Source organism: Sipha flava, unplaced genomic scaffold, assembly GCF_003268045.1.
Source record: "Sipha flava isolate LNK unplaced genomic scaffold, YSA_version1 49_pilon_pilon, whole genome shotgun sequence".
NCBI lineage: Eukaryota > Metazoa > Arthropoda > Insecta > Hemiptera > Aphididae > Sipha > Sipha flava.
This window is the reverse complement of record NW_020273360.1, coordinates 175,072-188,890: the sequence shown is the minus strand read 5'-3', so window position 1 is coordinate 188,890 and position 13,819 is coordinate 175,072. Positions and strand designations below refer to the sequence as shown.

The 13,819-nt window shown below is 33.2% G+C and overlaps 1 protein-coding gene across 3 annotated transcripts in view; it reads left to right on the top strand.

Moving 5' to 3' along the window:
- Nucleotides 1-12,720, top strand: part of LOC112690267 (fasciclin-2-like) — a 128,694-nt gene extending 115,974 nt beyond the window's left edge. Inside the window, exons 11-15 of one of the 3 annotated variants that reach the window (XM_025564240.1) lie at nt 6,642-6,773; nt 7,627-7,696; nt 11,155-11,283; nt 12,186-12,257; nt 12,411-12,720. In XM_025564240.1, the coding sequence (XP_025420025.1) occupies nt 6,642-6,773; nt 7,627-7,696; nt 11,155-11,283; nt 12,186-12,257; nt 12,411-12,495 (488 nt within the window). In that variant the 3' untranslated portion in view covers nt 12,496-12,720. Of the gene's footprint in view, nt 1-2,846; nt 3,206-6,641; nt 6,774-7,626; nt 7,697-11,154; nt 11,284-12,185; nt 12,258-12,410 lie in introns of those variants that run through there. The other 2 variants (XM_025564238.1, XM_025564239.1) reach the window with 2 other exon arrangements.
- Nucleotides 12,721-13,819: the final 1,099 nt, after the last annotated feature.

Sequence of the window (13,819 nt, the reverse complement as noted above, 5' to 3'; positions counted from 1 at the left end):
AAACCTCTCCACCATTCAACGGTTCGCCTCTTTCCGTTGAGGTGTGTTACACTTTTTTTCCTTCTTTTTTTTTTTTACATTACATTATAATACGTTGCGCGTGCGTCAGTTTAAAATTTCTTTTAAGTTACCTAGTCAAAGGAAAACCGTCATAGCCCCAGGTCCCTTTTGTATTGTGTTTATTTACTCGAATTTTAAAAGCTACTATGAAAATTGCTTTCGACGTCCGCCGCCACCACCACCGTTGTTACCGTGTGTATGCGAAAAAGTGTACCTAAACACGCATAATGTATCCAGTTTTAACAATATTTATTTTTCAAGTTTGCACTGCTCTCTCACAAGGCTTCATTATGTTTGCCATCTAGTAACGATAAACGTACGACATTCAGTCCCCGCGATTCGGAAAATGATTAAATTATTCAAATTGTTGACAAATACCGGAACAAAAATTTCGCTCCCCTTGCGCCGCCAGAGAACAAAGTGACCGACAACTGCACCGGTAATGTGTACGGTGGTGACGTTTATACATTATTTTGTATTGTTTTTTTTTTTTATTAATATCGCAGCGTTGCAGAACAACACTCCGGTTGCGGCGCTAGTCGCGTAAAAAGCGCAACAAAAAAAAAAAAAAAACCCGACATTTTTTTCGGGCAAAAGGAAATATTAAAATTGGTTTACTATCGAAGGGGTGGGGGATGGTAGAAATGAAATCCCACCCGGTGATTGTACGAATAATATGCATATTTTATAGTATATACACACACATTATGCCATTTATCTACTAGAATTTTGTTTCGCGTTAGATCCTAACCCTTTTACGAGCATGATGTATGTCATTCCGCTGGAGAGAATGGGGTGTCAGTGTGCTCATCGAAATAGTTTGTTACATAGTTTCCGGGATTGAGTTCATAATAAACCGAGGTATACAGTTGTTGCACGCGACAAATATTTAGCGGCCAACATTACTACAACAATTATTATTGCCGTTGGTGTCGTTATTGTAATGTATTTCGTTATATGTTCCTTGGACCATTTCATATTATAACATCGCTTTTAGTTAATATCCGAGTATATATATCGCTCGTTATACGCTATTCTGAATACGATAATTTGCTCTTTGGTTAATCGTTTCTGAATCTCGGCCACGATCCAATTTATATTCTACACTCTATTACACGGGGTTTTTCGCGTTGTGCCAAATTTTTTCAGTCAAGGTTTTGAAAATCTTTTACGTGTCCCAAGGAATTTTATATAACTTTATATAACTATATATATAACTTCTTATTATACAATATAAAATATTATTATATATATTTAAATAAACTGTCAATTTTAAGAACGTGCGACACTGACACATAAATACATGTTAAAAAGTAAAAATACGACTACATATAGTTAATTATACTACATACATTGAATAAAAAAATTTTAGTCTGCATTTTTTATATTATTCACCCCCCTCTTGATATTCATCTTCAGGCCAGCCCTGTCTGTAGGGTTCAAACATACCAGTAAGTACACGGAGAAATAGTGATCGGAAATATAACTGATTTTTCAGTGTTCAAAAATTTGAAATTAATTTATTGTCTCTGCGGATTTTGTGCATAGCTTTTATAGTCGTAGTAACATCACGTTTATTTCAAAGGTTATATTTATAAATCATTTTAAAATTTTATTCTAAATTCTGTCAATATTGAAATCTAACATTTGAAACCCTAAAAATCTAAAATCCGGATATTGTAACCTGAAGGCCAAATCCGGATTTTCGGCGAATCTGAATACAATATGTCACATCACAAGTACGAAAACGTCACTATACACAGAATACTATGAGACGATACAAGTTTATACCGCGCTCTGTTTCGTGTTAGGATAAAACACCTAAAATGTAACAAGCAAAAATCTAATAAATTAATAAACAAGTTATAAGTGTCGGTGTTTATAAAACAACCACGTCATCGGTGTAGTATAGCTCATCCCGAGCATATCGGATGGCGTCGTCGTACTTTCGCACACATTGTAGATAATATATATATATATATATGTAAATAGTGACGTCGATACCTGTATGTAAATATTGGAAATTTAGATAATTTAGGTGTATTGCCGTGGTAAACGATAATTGGTACTAAGTGGTGTATACGAACTGTACAACTTTTGTTTAAGTTTATTATCACGATAGTTAGTTTATTAATGTGTGAGAATTGAGAACGTCAGACCACGATTATATGATCGTATATATTATATTATATGATATGTTTGGTACCAAATGAAAATACCATAAGGTCCTATCCGGGAAAAAAATAATAGCGGTACTTACTTATCTCAAGTTTTAGATTAACATCCACGCCATTATATAAATAGTGTGTGTGTGTTTATACAATTTTTAGCGAAAAAAAATAATTAAAATGTAAAAAAAAACTTTCGTTTGCAGACGAAATGAGGTGGTTTATTTCTTCCGGCCCGTGCCATTGTCGCATAGAGTCGCGTGTGTAATAAATATTTATATATGTATAAAATATATACCTGCAAGATTTATGTGTGAGTGTGTGTGCGTATGTGAGTGTATAAGTCCTGTTGAACGTTTTGCTTTTTGCGTGGGGTGGTCGAGATTACGTCTACGCAATATACAATATTTTTATTTTTATTTTTTTCACGCGCTTCCTATATTGTACTCGCACAGTCCTCTGTAACGTCAAACGAGATGTTTTTCCTCTTTCCGTTAGCCACTGTCCTCTACAAGTTTCACCCTCCTTTTTTTTTATCACTATTATTATAATTTTTTTTATTTTTTTTATGTTTGCGAGCGTAATACCCAAGTGTGTTATATGTGTTATGATTTACAGAACAAACCCCAAAAGTGGCCGGCATCAATGCGGCGATGAACGTTAACCGATTGGCCATATGCGACTATATCACCGCCTTGTCGGTACTGAGTTTAACGGCCGCCTTCGGTGGCGATCGTTGGTGGTTACGCTAAAAACACTTGTTTTTAATTTTATTATTACTTATATATCTTATTATTATTAATGACTTTATTCCCGACTTACTTATAAATGTTTCCCTTTTCATTTTGTACGATTTTTTGATTTTTTTTTTTTTTTTTACCTTTTTACGATGTATTTTACTCTGAAATTGCCATTTCCCACCGGAGATATTAATCACTGAAAATCGATTAAAATATATTTTTATGACTTCTATTAAATTTCATTAATACATTTTTTAGTTTTTATTGTTTATACATATATATTTATGTGTATATGTCTTGATATATATATTTGTATTTGATAATAGTTTATTTTTCTGTGTACGTGCATGGTAAGGTGTTAGAGCTTAACCTTCTTGTACTTGTCTAAATATTGTGATAAAATTATTTAAATATTATGTGAAAACTATGAATCTCTCACATTTTCGTCTTAAGTAGATTAGGTTTTACTTTCTCTCTTTATTTTCAAAATGATTTACATTTTTTTTTTTTTTAATAAACGAGTTACCTCTCTCTTAGATTTTATACCTCCGAGTAAGTACACAACGAGTAAGATTTAATTTTTTTAATCAAAATTTTAAGTTTTAATTATTATTTGACTGTTTTGAATATACCATTTGGTCAACGATATTACTTACTATAAAGTATTATTTTTACTATAGTTTATAATAAACTTTTTAATAGATTATGAAATTAAATGAATTAATATTATTTGCTTTTGAGTACAAACATCACTTATTTACATATTTATTTTTATTAAAAATCCCTATTGGCTTTATACTATTTTTTTGTGCCTCTCTACTGGATCCCTTGTATCAAACTGTTTTCTGACCTAAGGTAAATAGCATATACACCAATAATTACCATTGCGTATTCGTGTATTATGCTCATCATTTTAACATCACACACACGTCTAACAATTATTAGTATACCATCACATCTATAGATCAAGGGACCAATTATTTTATTCGTTTATTATTAAACTATTTCATTTTATTATTATTATTATTTTAATCAAATAAAATGTGTTGTAAAACTATATTTTAATTCACTTTTTAAGTTGCCTGTTTAGGATGAACTAATTAGATATAATTATTATTATTGTAATTTATCATCACTGATTTATTAATGTAGCATTATTAAATACGATAAATATTATAAAAAAGTGTAAAAAAAAAAAAAGCAAACTCATATTAATTATTTTATATATAGTCTCATTATATAAGTAAACCCAAATATTGATATTTTGTTGTAAATGTATTTAGAAATATATAAATAATAATAATAAAAGTATAATGTAATAAGACAATAATAAACAATATTTTTTTTTAATATAAAATATGTGTTCGCTGTTTGTGTGACGGGGCCTAAAATTTTCAATTTATTTGTGTGACGACTATGTTTAAAAAAAATGTCTGTGTATTTTGTTGATAAAAATGAGCCTTTCGACCAACCTTTTGAGAGTCGATTCAACCTTGTCATTGAAACGATATAATTGTTTTCGGCGATTTTCTCAAACCAATTCTACGTTGTTCGTTTGTGTCTTCAACGAGGCGACGAATAAGATTTTTTATTACACACTTTCAAATTTTGTGGGGTACATACTTTGCTCTTTGCACCGAGTATGAAGTGCGCCTCGCTGTAAATACACAAAAATTTTAGGCCCTGGGTATTTGAGTACTCTGTACAATTGGTACTCTGTTTTATTACGAACACGTGCGTATAAGAGCGGCGTGCTAAAATAATAGTAATTATAATAATAGTATGACGTGTCCGAAGAGGTAAGAACATGACGTGTTTACGAATTTGATGCAGTGCATGTGGTTTTTTTTTTTTTAACCCCTATATTCACCTCACCGTCGACCGGGCACGATAGTACTCTCGGCGGGGGTCATTTTCCGCCGCGAGGTTTGTTATATCCGTGCCCCGAAGAAAACCGCCGCGGACCTTATATAATCGTAATCATCGTTTGCCGTCATGCTTATCGTTATAATAATGATAATATTATTACACCCGTGACTCGTTCCCCTCGAAGGTGGCTTGCTACTAACTTGTAATAACAACCCTTTATATTTTAACGTGTATAATAACGCCTGCACTGATCTACGTCCGTACCCGCTATATTTCCTTGGCTTCTCCGCACACTGTGTAATGCTTCTCGTCTCTGCCTGTGTGTTTGCCGTTCTTCTAGCTCCTCATACACCGCATGCCGTGTGGTGTGATGTCCCAGTAGTGCTACTTGTGTTTTTCTTTCTTTCCGATTTTTTTCCCCCGTCATACGAATTAACGACACGATAATAATTTACGTACTACCCACGTGTGTATCCGTAGCAATTACGGACTAATCGCAGAAAACGTGTCGGGGTATCGTTCTGCTGGTGTACTCACGTATATTATTATCGTTATTATTGTATGGCGTTCGTGTTTTTTTTTTTTTTTTTTTTGGTACAAAAATATTTTATAGTCAGGTATTGTTGTACTACCTGTGTACGACACCAATCACACGACGAAACGCGTCGAAGAAACGAAGTAAAACGTGATCTCGTCATCGTCAGTTTTTTTTTTTTTTTCTTAACGTGTCTCTTCGACAACGATTTTATATTCGACGCAACATTATCATTATGATACACATCGCAGTGTATAGATAAGTAACTGGTTGTAATTTGCGACTAACCATCATCGCGTACGATATTATGCGCATAATAATAACTATTAATACAATCCTAATTATACCTATCCTCTGCCGGCACGACATGCCGCGTTTATACGCCCCTACACTAAATATATGTATATTACACAGTACAAACCAACTGCTGAGCGTATTAGCATCTTTATATTTCGCACTATATATCGCAACGCGGAGCGAATATTGTTTCATCACCAAACGGAGGCCACCGGCGCGCATGGTAAACTCGCGCTGTAAAAACCGTTTATAACGACATGGTGTCAATTATTTTTCGAGACTTGTTGTACTGTCAATAATATGACGTGTACTGTGATCCTTACCGAGATAGGTTCTAACGATTATGATATACTCTACATATATGGGGGGAGGAATGGTCGGATAAGACAACACGGTGTATTTCTTCGACGTCTTTATAAACGGTCGTTTTACTGCATTGCACTATTAATACTAATATTATAACACTATTACTCGATCGTATACAAACGGGTCGAGCCATATTATGTACGGAAATACGGGAAATATTATGGCCCACCCCTTTGTAATATATACTGTAGTCCTACTGTCACGCATAGGCGTTCTCATGAGGGTAGACCCCCCTCACCACTATAGCATTTTTTAAGGGAAAAAATAATCGATTCGGAGTACCGTTCTTATATGTCTTCGTTCAAAAACCAAATGAAATCGATGCATCAACCGCGCTTGTACTAACTATACTAAAAAAAAACTTCTAAGTACGAGGCATTCTATAATATAGATATTAGTATTAACATCATATTATTATTTAAGTGGACGAATTACAATTAATTTTAACCCTTCATCCCCAACATTCGGAGATACCGAGAACGCCACTGCGGTGATGATAGTATATAATACACTAATATAATATGACCACGGCCACCGACCCGCGGGTTTGCTCGCGAGTTCCGATATTTTTGTGTTATTCACATGTGTCCGTCGTTGTATTTCCAGGTGTGGACATACCGCTACAGCCGCAGCACCAACACCACCTCAGCTCGACTGTCATCCTCAGCATCGTACTGGCTGTGCTGTTTACGATATTGGTCGTCATCGACGTGTCGTGTTACTTCGCCAACAACACCGGTAAGTCCGTTAACTCGACGTTCTCCCAGAGCTATAGAATGTAATCGCGATATGCACAGCGATCGCTGCCCCTATTTCGCCGACCCGTGTAACGGAAACTTGAGGCCCGAAATGGCCAAATTCTATGTTTAACGTACCGAAAACGGTTTACTACCACAGCTCTATCCGGTGTGCATAATTTACCGTGATCGCATCGGAAATGTGCACGCTCGCGCACAGGGTTGTATCAACGATTCGATGATTTCACTTGTACGATACTTTTTTCATTTTCCTGCAGTCCTTTAAACATAATATATAGCAGTTTTCGACCGTGAAAAGAGCCGAACGCCGAAGTGACGTTTCAACTTCGAAATCCGGACTAGATGATAAGATAAAGAGAAAGGATTATAACTATATTGTCGCCTCCGCATCGGTAAAACACCGTTGACGATTTCTATACTAGATAGGACCCTGCCGCGTGATAACATATTATTGATAACTTATTATTAACCGCTACGGTCGCGTTAACTCTGATGGGATCGATGAGGCGTACGAACGGTAACACGAAATGCGGTCGAAGTTACTGACCGCACTCCAGATTCGCTTCGTTTCGGGTTATCGCGATTGCATGGTACTCCATATTGTATAGCTATGCTAGTGCTGACGATAACCTCTCGGATATCCGAATGGACGGGTGTCTACAACAAATAGTCTTGATAGTACCTTGTATGAACAATTTCGTTGAGAAATCGTGTAAAAAAAAATTAAAAAATCCGGATATCCGAAATGTCTCCCACCCCTCGGACACTCATATAGCTGTAATGTACTGTACTTGTCGATAATACATAGGTAATTTTAACCCCGATGTATACAGGTATTCTGTACATACTGTTCGGGATGTGTTGCCGAAAGAAAAAAAGGGAAGAAGACGCCAAGCTCGGAAGGTAAGATTCGTATTTATGTACGATTATTTTCGTTGGTTCTTTTTTCCATAACAAACATGCGGTACAAACACATTGCTGGGTAAAAACAATGACACGAATGCTCATAATATATGTATGTCTAGACAAATGTGTGTGTGTGTGTGCGTGTGTGTGCGTGTGCATCATCACCATCTCCATCAAATTAATCATAGACAGCAAAATAATAATAATCATAAACGTTATAACGCCGCGTTGTACTACGTATACATGTGTATACATAGAGTTCTCGTGTAGAAAGCTGCCGGGCTTTCTAAAAGTAAAACAACACATTATACATTCACGTGGGTCGTATATTATAAATGCACAGTTCACACGTAAATACCTGTTCATCGCGTATTTTATGTCCCGAACAAAACACGCAATCGCCTAATAATAATAATAATGCGTTCAAAACGATTTCGCGAACAAAATGCGGATGGCTATCGAATGGTGGGGGGAGAGTGGTGGTTGCAATAAGGGTTATATGCGTATAGAGTTAATTTCTTAATAAAAACCGCACTGCGTTATACCATCTATAAATCATCTACCCGTGCGCAGGGTGAGGCGGTACAGCCAAGTCAGCAAATATCGTACAACAGGCATCCATCGCACATCACGCCTACAGCACGTGAGATTGTGTTTATGTTGCGACGAATGTTTGGTTGCCTATTACACAATATTTACTTAATAGTTATCCTTCCCCCTAATACAATGGAATATATACAGTGTACGGTTTGATAGTTCTTCATAAAATATATATTATACCAATGGACTATAAATTTGTTTTTTAAACACATCACTCTGTTATATTCAAAACATTTTCACAGCCTTTAAAATAACGTGTTGAAAATTTTTATTTCAAGTTTTTGCTCATTGTGTAATTTTTTTATAAGTTTGTGGTACCCGGTTTGAAAATCGCTTTTCCATACAATCGCATTCCGCAAAAGCTTGCCATATACTGAAACTTAACTATTTTAGTCCAACAATGTTATCGATTACTTCGGTCTTAGGATGATTAGTGAATATGTAACAATTGTAATCGTTTGAACGTTAACGAGTAATGATGGTATAATAGTTGTCGAAACCGTGGATCAACTATAACGTGTGTGCACGTATTATGATGAAGAACAGTAATGAGAACTTTGTCACGATGTATTGAAATTAATTTTAGCGCTCGGCACAACGTACGTGCGGTAACGGCGTGATCACGGTTCGGAAATAACGAAAACTTTTCCTTCCCTATGTATTATATAATTATATAAAGAACAGGGATGATGATATACCAATAAGCATTTATCTCTAGAGTTTTTATCGCATAAACTGTTAAAATCAATACGATTGTTTTCGCTTTCTTTTGAATCCGTTGTATGATATTGCGTGTCGCTTGATTATTCAAAAAATTGTTTGGTGCGGTGACATCGATTTTAATATTTTTCACCCCGTAAGATCCGATCGTAATGTCGTCAGATACGTCCGTACAAATGTGTGCGTATGATGGTAAAAGTTGTTTGCGTGCACACGCATTTTGAACGATGACGTGTATTCACCGCCTGCTGTTGTTGTCCTTCCGCGTGCATGCGATGAAATACGACATTGCGCAGTGTCGGTGGGGTGAACGGGAGCAAGGGGAAAAAGGGTGTTTTTTGTACCGTTTAATTTTAATACACATATATGCGCACTGCAGGTAGTGAGTGAAGTATTTACATACGTCGAAAGCATTTTGTTCGCATCGGATACACGTATTCAATGAGTCGTGCTCGTGGCTATATCAAACAAGACCACCCCCCTGCATACATAATAATAACGTGCGGTGTACACCTTGAATGGACACATACACGTAATAAGGATATAATCCTTTTTTCAGCATTCAAGAACGTTTGATATAGGTACTCTCGCACACATCATAATAATATTATAATACACGAATACATATACACGCATATACAAACACACATATACATTGTTTTCAATTATTATTAATGACACGAACGTATATTAAGTTCTGTTATAATATTACGGCGAAACGTGAACGTTTTAAGATTATTTTACTGTCTCTGTATCATTTTACATTCATATCCATGTTATAATTTTCATTTGTATGTCAACCTAACTCTATTCATATGATCATTGTTGTTTTTTTTTTTTTTCTTCGCGTTTCTATTTAATAATATTTTATAATAATTTAACATGTTATTGTACTGGGGCCGTGTAAACGTCATTACAATTTTATTGCTAATAAATCAATGCCCGGTGTAATGTATAAAAATCATATTTTATTTATATTTTAATTTTTTTATTTATGGAAAAACGATCGTCGCCGTTATGGTGAACAAAATTACTATTATTATTGTAATATAACCGAAGTGGGCGTATGGACACTTGTTACAGGGTAAAAAAAACAAAAGGGATAAAAAAAACATAAAAGTTTATTACACAACGTAGCTTTTAAATTAACGCAAAAACTTCGACCAATCCCGTTCTCTCAAGTGTTGTTATTTTTGTATTAGACCTTTTATAAATTTCGCAGAACGACACTATCACTACAGTGTTGTAGTATTGTTCAAGGTGGTGGTCATCCGCACCCGGGAAATTGATTTTAAGTATAAAACTATTATGTTATACACGTGACGACGTGTGTGTGTGTGTGTGTGTGTGTGTGTTACTATTGATTTTAAGTTCATACAACACACTACACAAATGTCCTTTATTGTTGCTTGTATGTGAATTTATAGACCACAATGTTAAGTCATGTTTGTGTAAGTATACGTGCGTTTTTAAGGAAACGGAAAAAAAAATAATAATAATGTAGTATTTTTATTTATATTTTGTTATATTAATCTGTGGTTAAATTGTGATCGCCTTCCAGTGTTGCTATATCATTAGTTTAAAAAAAAAAAAATCTAGACTACGTTTACTCGTATTGTTATTTTATAATTATATTTTAGCCGAAATTTCCATAGACATTAATTTTTATTCAAATTTCTAAAGCAAAACATTTCTTTCGTTTTACTCTTTTCGTAAAGAAAATAAAAATTACGTGGACATATAAAAGTTCGTAATTTATGATAAAATGTTTTCATATACAAATAATTTTAATTTAGTAACTATTTTATTCATAAATGTATTTAAATTTCAAATACTTCGTTTCGTCACAGTGCAACCAAATACTAAATTAATTTAATGGAAAAATGGGAAAAAAGTAAATAAAAAATAAATACTAATCATAATATTTTACCCCCACCTTTATTCTGAGTAATAAGACAGGCGATAAAACAGACATTCCCTTTTTAAGACTTGTACTTTTAAACATAAAATTAATTATGTAGCTTGTTACTCAGCAACACTGGATATCGCTCCAAGTATTTATATTAAACAGAGAGATTATTTTCTGTTTTGTTGTGTTATTATTATTTTTTATTCAAATCGAGGGCCGTTTTCAGTTTGTATGGTTGGCGCTTTCCGTTGCCGTATTGCAACAACAGCACGGGCGAATCGTCCAGTAACGGAAACGGTTCTTCTTACACTTCCGACGTAGAGAAAGTCCCCTTGCCAGATATGAACTTTGTGTTGTAAGAAAACGTGTTGTCTCTAATTATTATATTTATTTTTTTTTATTATTTGATTGGTTTGGTCGCTTGTATTTTATTTACTGTAATACTGTATTCTATTCTATAATATTATTTTCACTGTCTTTACACATATATTTACATTCTCCTGTTTTTTTATTGTGTGTGCGCCTTTTTTTTTTTTTTTTTAAATTTTTTCTTCGTTGTACGTATAATTTCTTCTTTTGTGTGCGTATGTGTGAGCGGCGGTTCTTGTTTGTTTATTTCTTTTTTCTTCCTTTGGTTTTGTAAAGACATAATAATATTATTCACACGGTTATTAACAAAACGAAGGGAAAAAAAAGAAAACAGTTATTATAAACAGTGTGCGCTATAGTGCTGCTGCAGTGTTGAAAGAGGTGTATTGTAATAACAACAAAATATATTATATTATAATATTATTTGGTCGGCTGCTGCGAATACGCGTAGATCTATATAACAGCTACTACACACAATACATATTATACGTATGTATGTTATTATATAGTTATCATATAATAATATTGTATACTTAACGCGATGAACGGCTTTAGTTAACAATAACACCGGACGCGCGGTCCTAAAAGGTCGCGCGTCCGTACATAACGAGTATACCAATATATGTACACATGCGCTAAATAACACTATAAGCTTTTAAGCTATTTTAGAACATAAACCAATTTCTGTGTCTAACTCGCTTTCCATTAATTTTTCCCGCTTTTGCAATTTATAAAAACAAAAATAAAAGAAATTTGTTTTTGTTTTTTTATATTTAAACACAAACGCATATATTATACTGTACAAACTTCTCCGTAACATTGAATTGTTTTTGCCCGTACATCTATAAATATATTGAATATGTGTACGTATTTTTTTTTTTTTTTTAGTGAAGGCAAAGAACTGTTGACCAACGGTAACACCTACCAGAGCAACAACATGTGCATCGAACCCACCGAAATGTAAAAAAAAAAATTTAAAAAAAAAACCATTACTATATAATAACACTGAATACATGAATACATAACATATATAATATGTATTATGTATTCGGTGATTTCCGTTGGGTCCTCGGGATCGCACTAATGATTTATCGTGTTTTGTTTTATTCACAGGCTGAAAAAGGACACCGAAGTGGAGTACGACGTGAAACGATCTGTGTCGCAAACGCGATTCGTCGGCAAAGACTCGGCTGTTTAGAAACAGACTTGAAAAAGAACGAATGTTATATTATACAAGTACAAAGTGGTGTACAACGGTTATTTTACGACTGAAAATTTGAAAAATAAAAAACCAATTTAATAATTTATGAAACAATTCGAGAAAGGACTGTTTTTCTGGCATTTATAAGTGTAATTATAATAATATTATATCGTAGTATTTTATACTACTACAACAACTACTATTACTACTATAGGTAATCCTATTATTACTATTATTATTACAATACTATATTATAATTATTATTATATTAAATTTGATGTGTATCCATTTTTAATGAACGTTATTTTTAAGTATTTATTTATTAAGGATTTTTTTTTTTTACTGTGCGTGCTATGAGCGTTATTTTTTATTCATATATTTTGTTTTGCAGTCTTTTCGAGAATTTCAAACATATATATTAGTATTATGCAAATCCCTATTTGTCACAATATTCCATTTTCTATAAAAATCTTTGAAGGCTAAATGAAACATATATGAATGAATATATGAATAAATGTGTATCTCGAAACAAAATATTAATAATAATCAATGTACTTACAATTAGTTATTTTTTTATATATGTCGCAGGGTTTTACTTTTATTTTTTGAGTTTATCATATTATTATATCAAAAATATAATATACCCTCATGAATTTTTATTTTATTTTTAATGTGCAGTCGCCAAATATTTTGGATGATTGATGACGATAGTGCTTGTACTTAACATTATCGTGTAAGAATGACATTTTTAAACTATTATCATATTATCGTGTAATGACTAATGAACATTATAATTTTTTTTTTTTTTTTGTTCCTACGTATATTTGTTTTGCTTACCATTTTTTTTTTATTATTATTAAATTAAAAACGTGTGTATCTCATGTTGTGAAGTTTATGTTATTCAGTTTATAAGTCAATTCCCACGAATTTTTCTCGGCGTAATCTTGCATATTAAATATTCATGAGTTTTCTTTTTGTTTTCTGTTTGTGTTCAAAAACCCAAAATAGTAAAGCGAAATCCTTCGGGATGAGAATGCAACAAAACGGTATTCTTCTGGGAGAAAAAATAAAAAGATCGTACGTAATTTGAGTATATAGTTCCTCTCTAACATATGTATAGTTATGTATAGAGGTATATACATTTATAAACGCATTATATTGATACTCCGATCTCGATACAAAAGCTGATTTTATTTTTTTGAAACGCGCGCGTTTAATTGGCCATTTAAATTTTATTTTGTATTAAATATTATTATTTTAATTATTATTATTAATATTATTATTATTATTATTATTATTATTATTATTATTATTATTATTA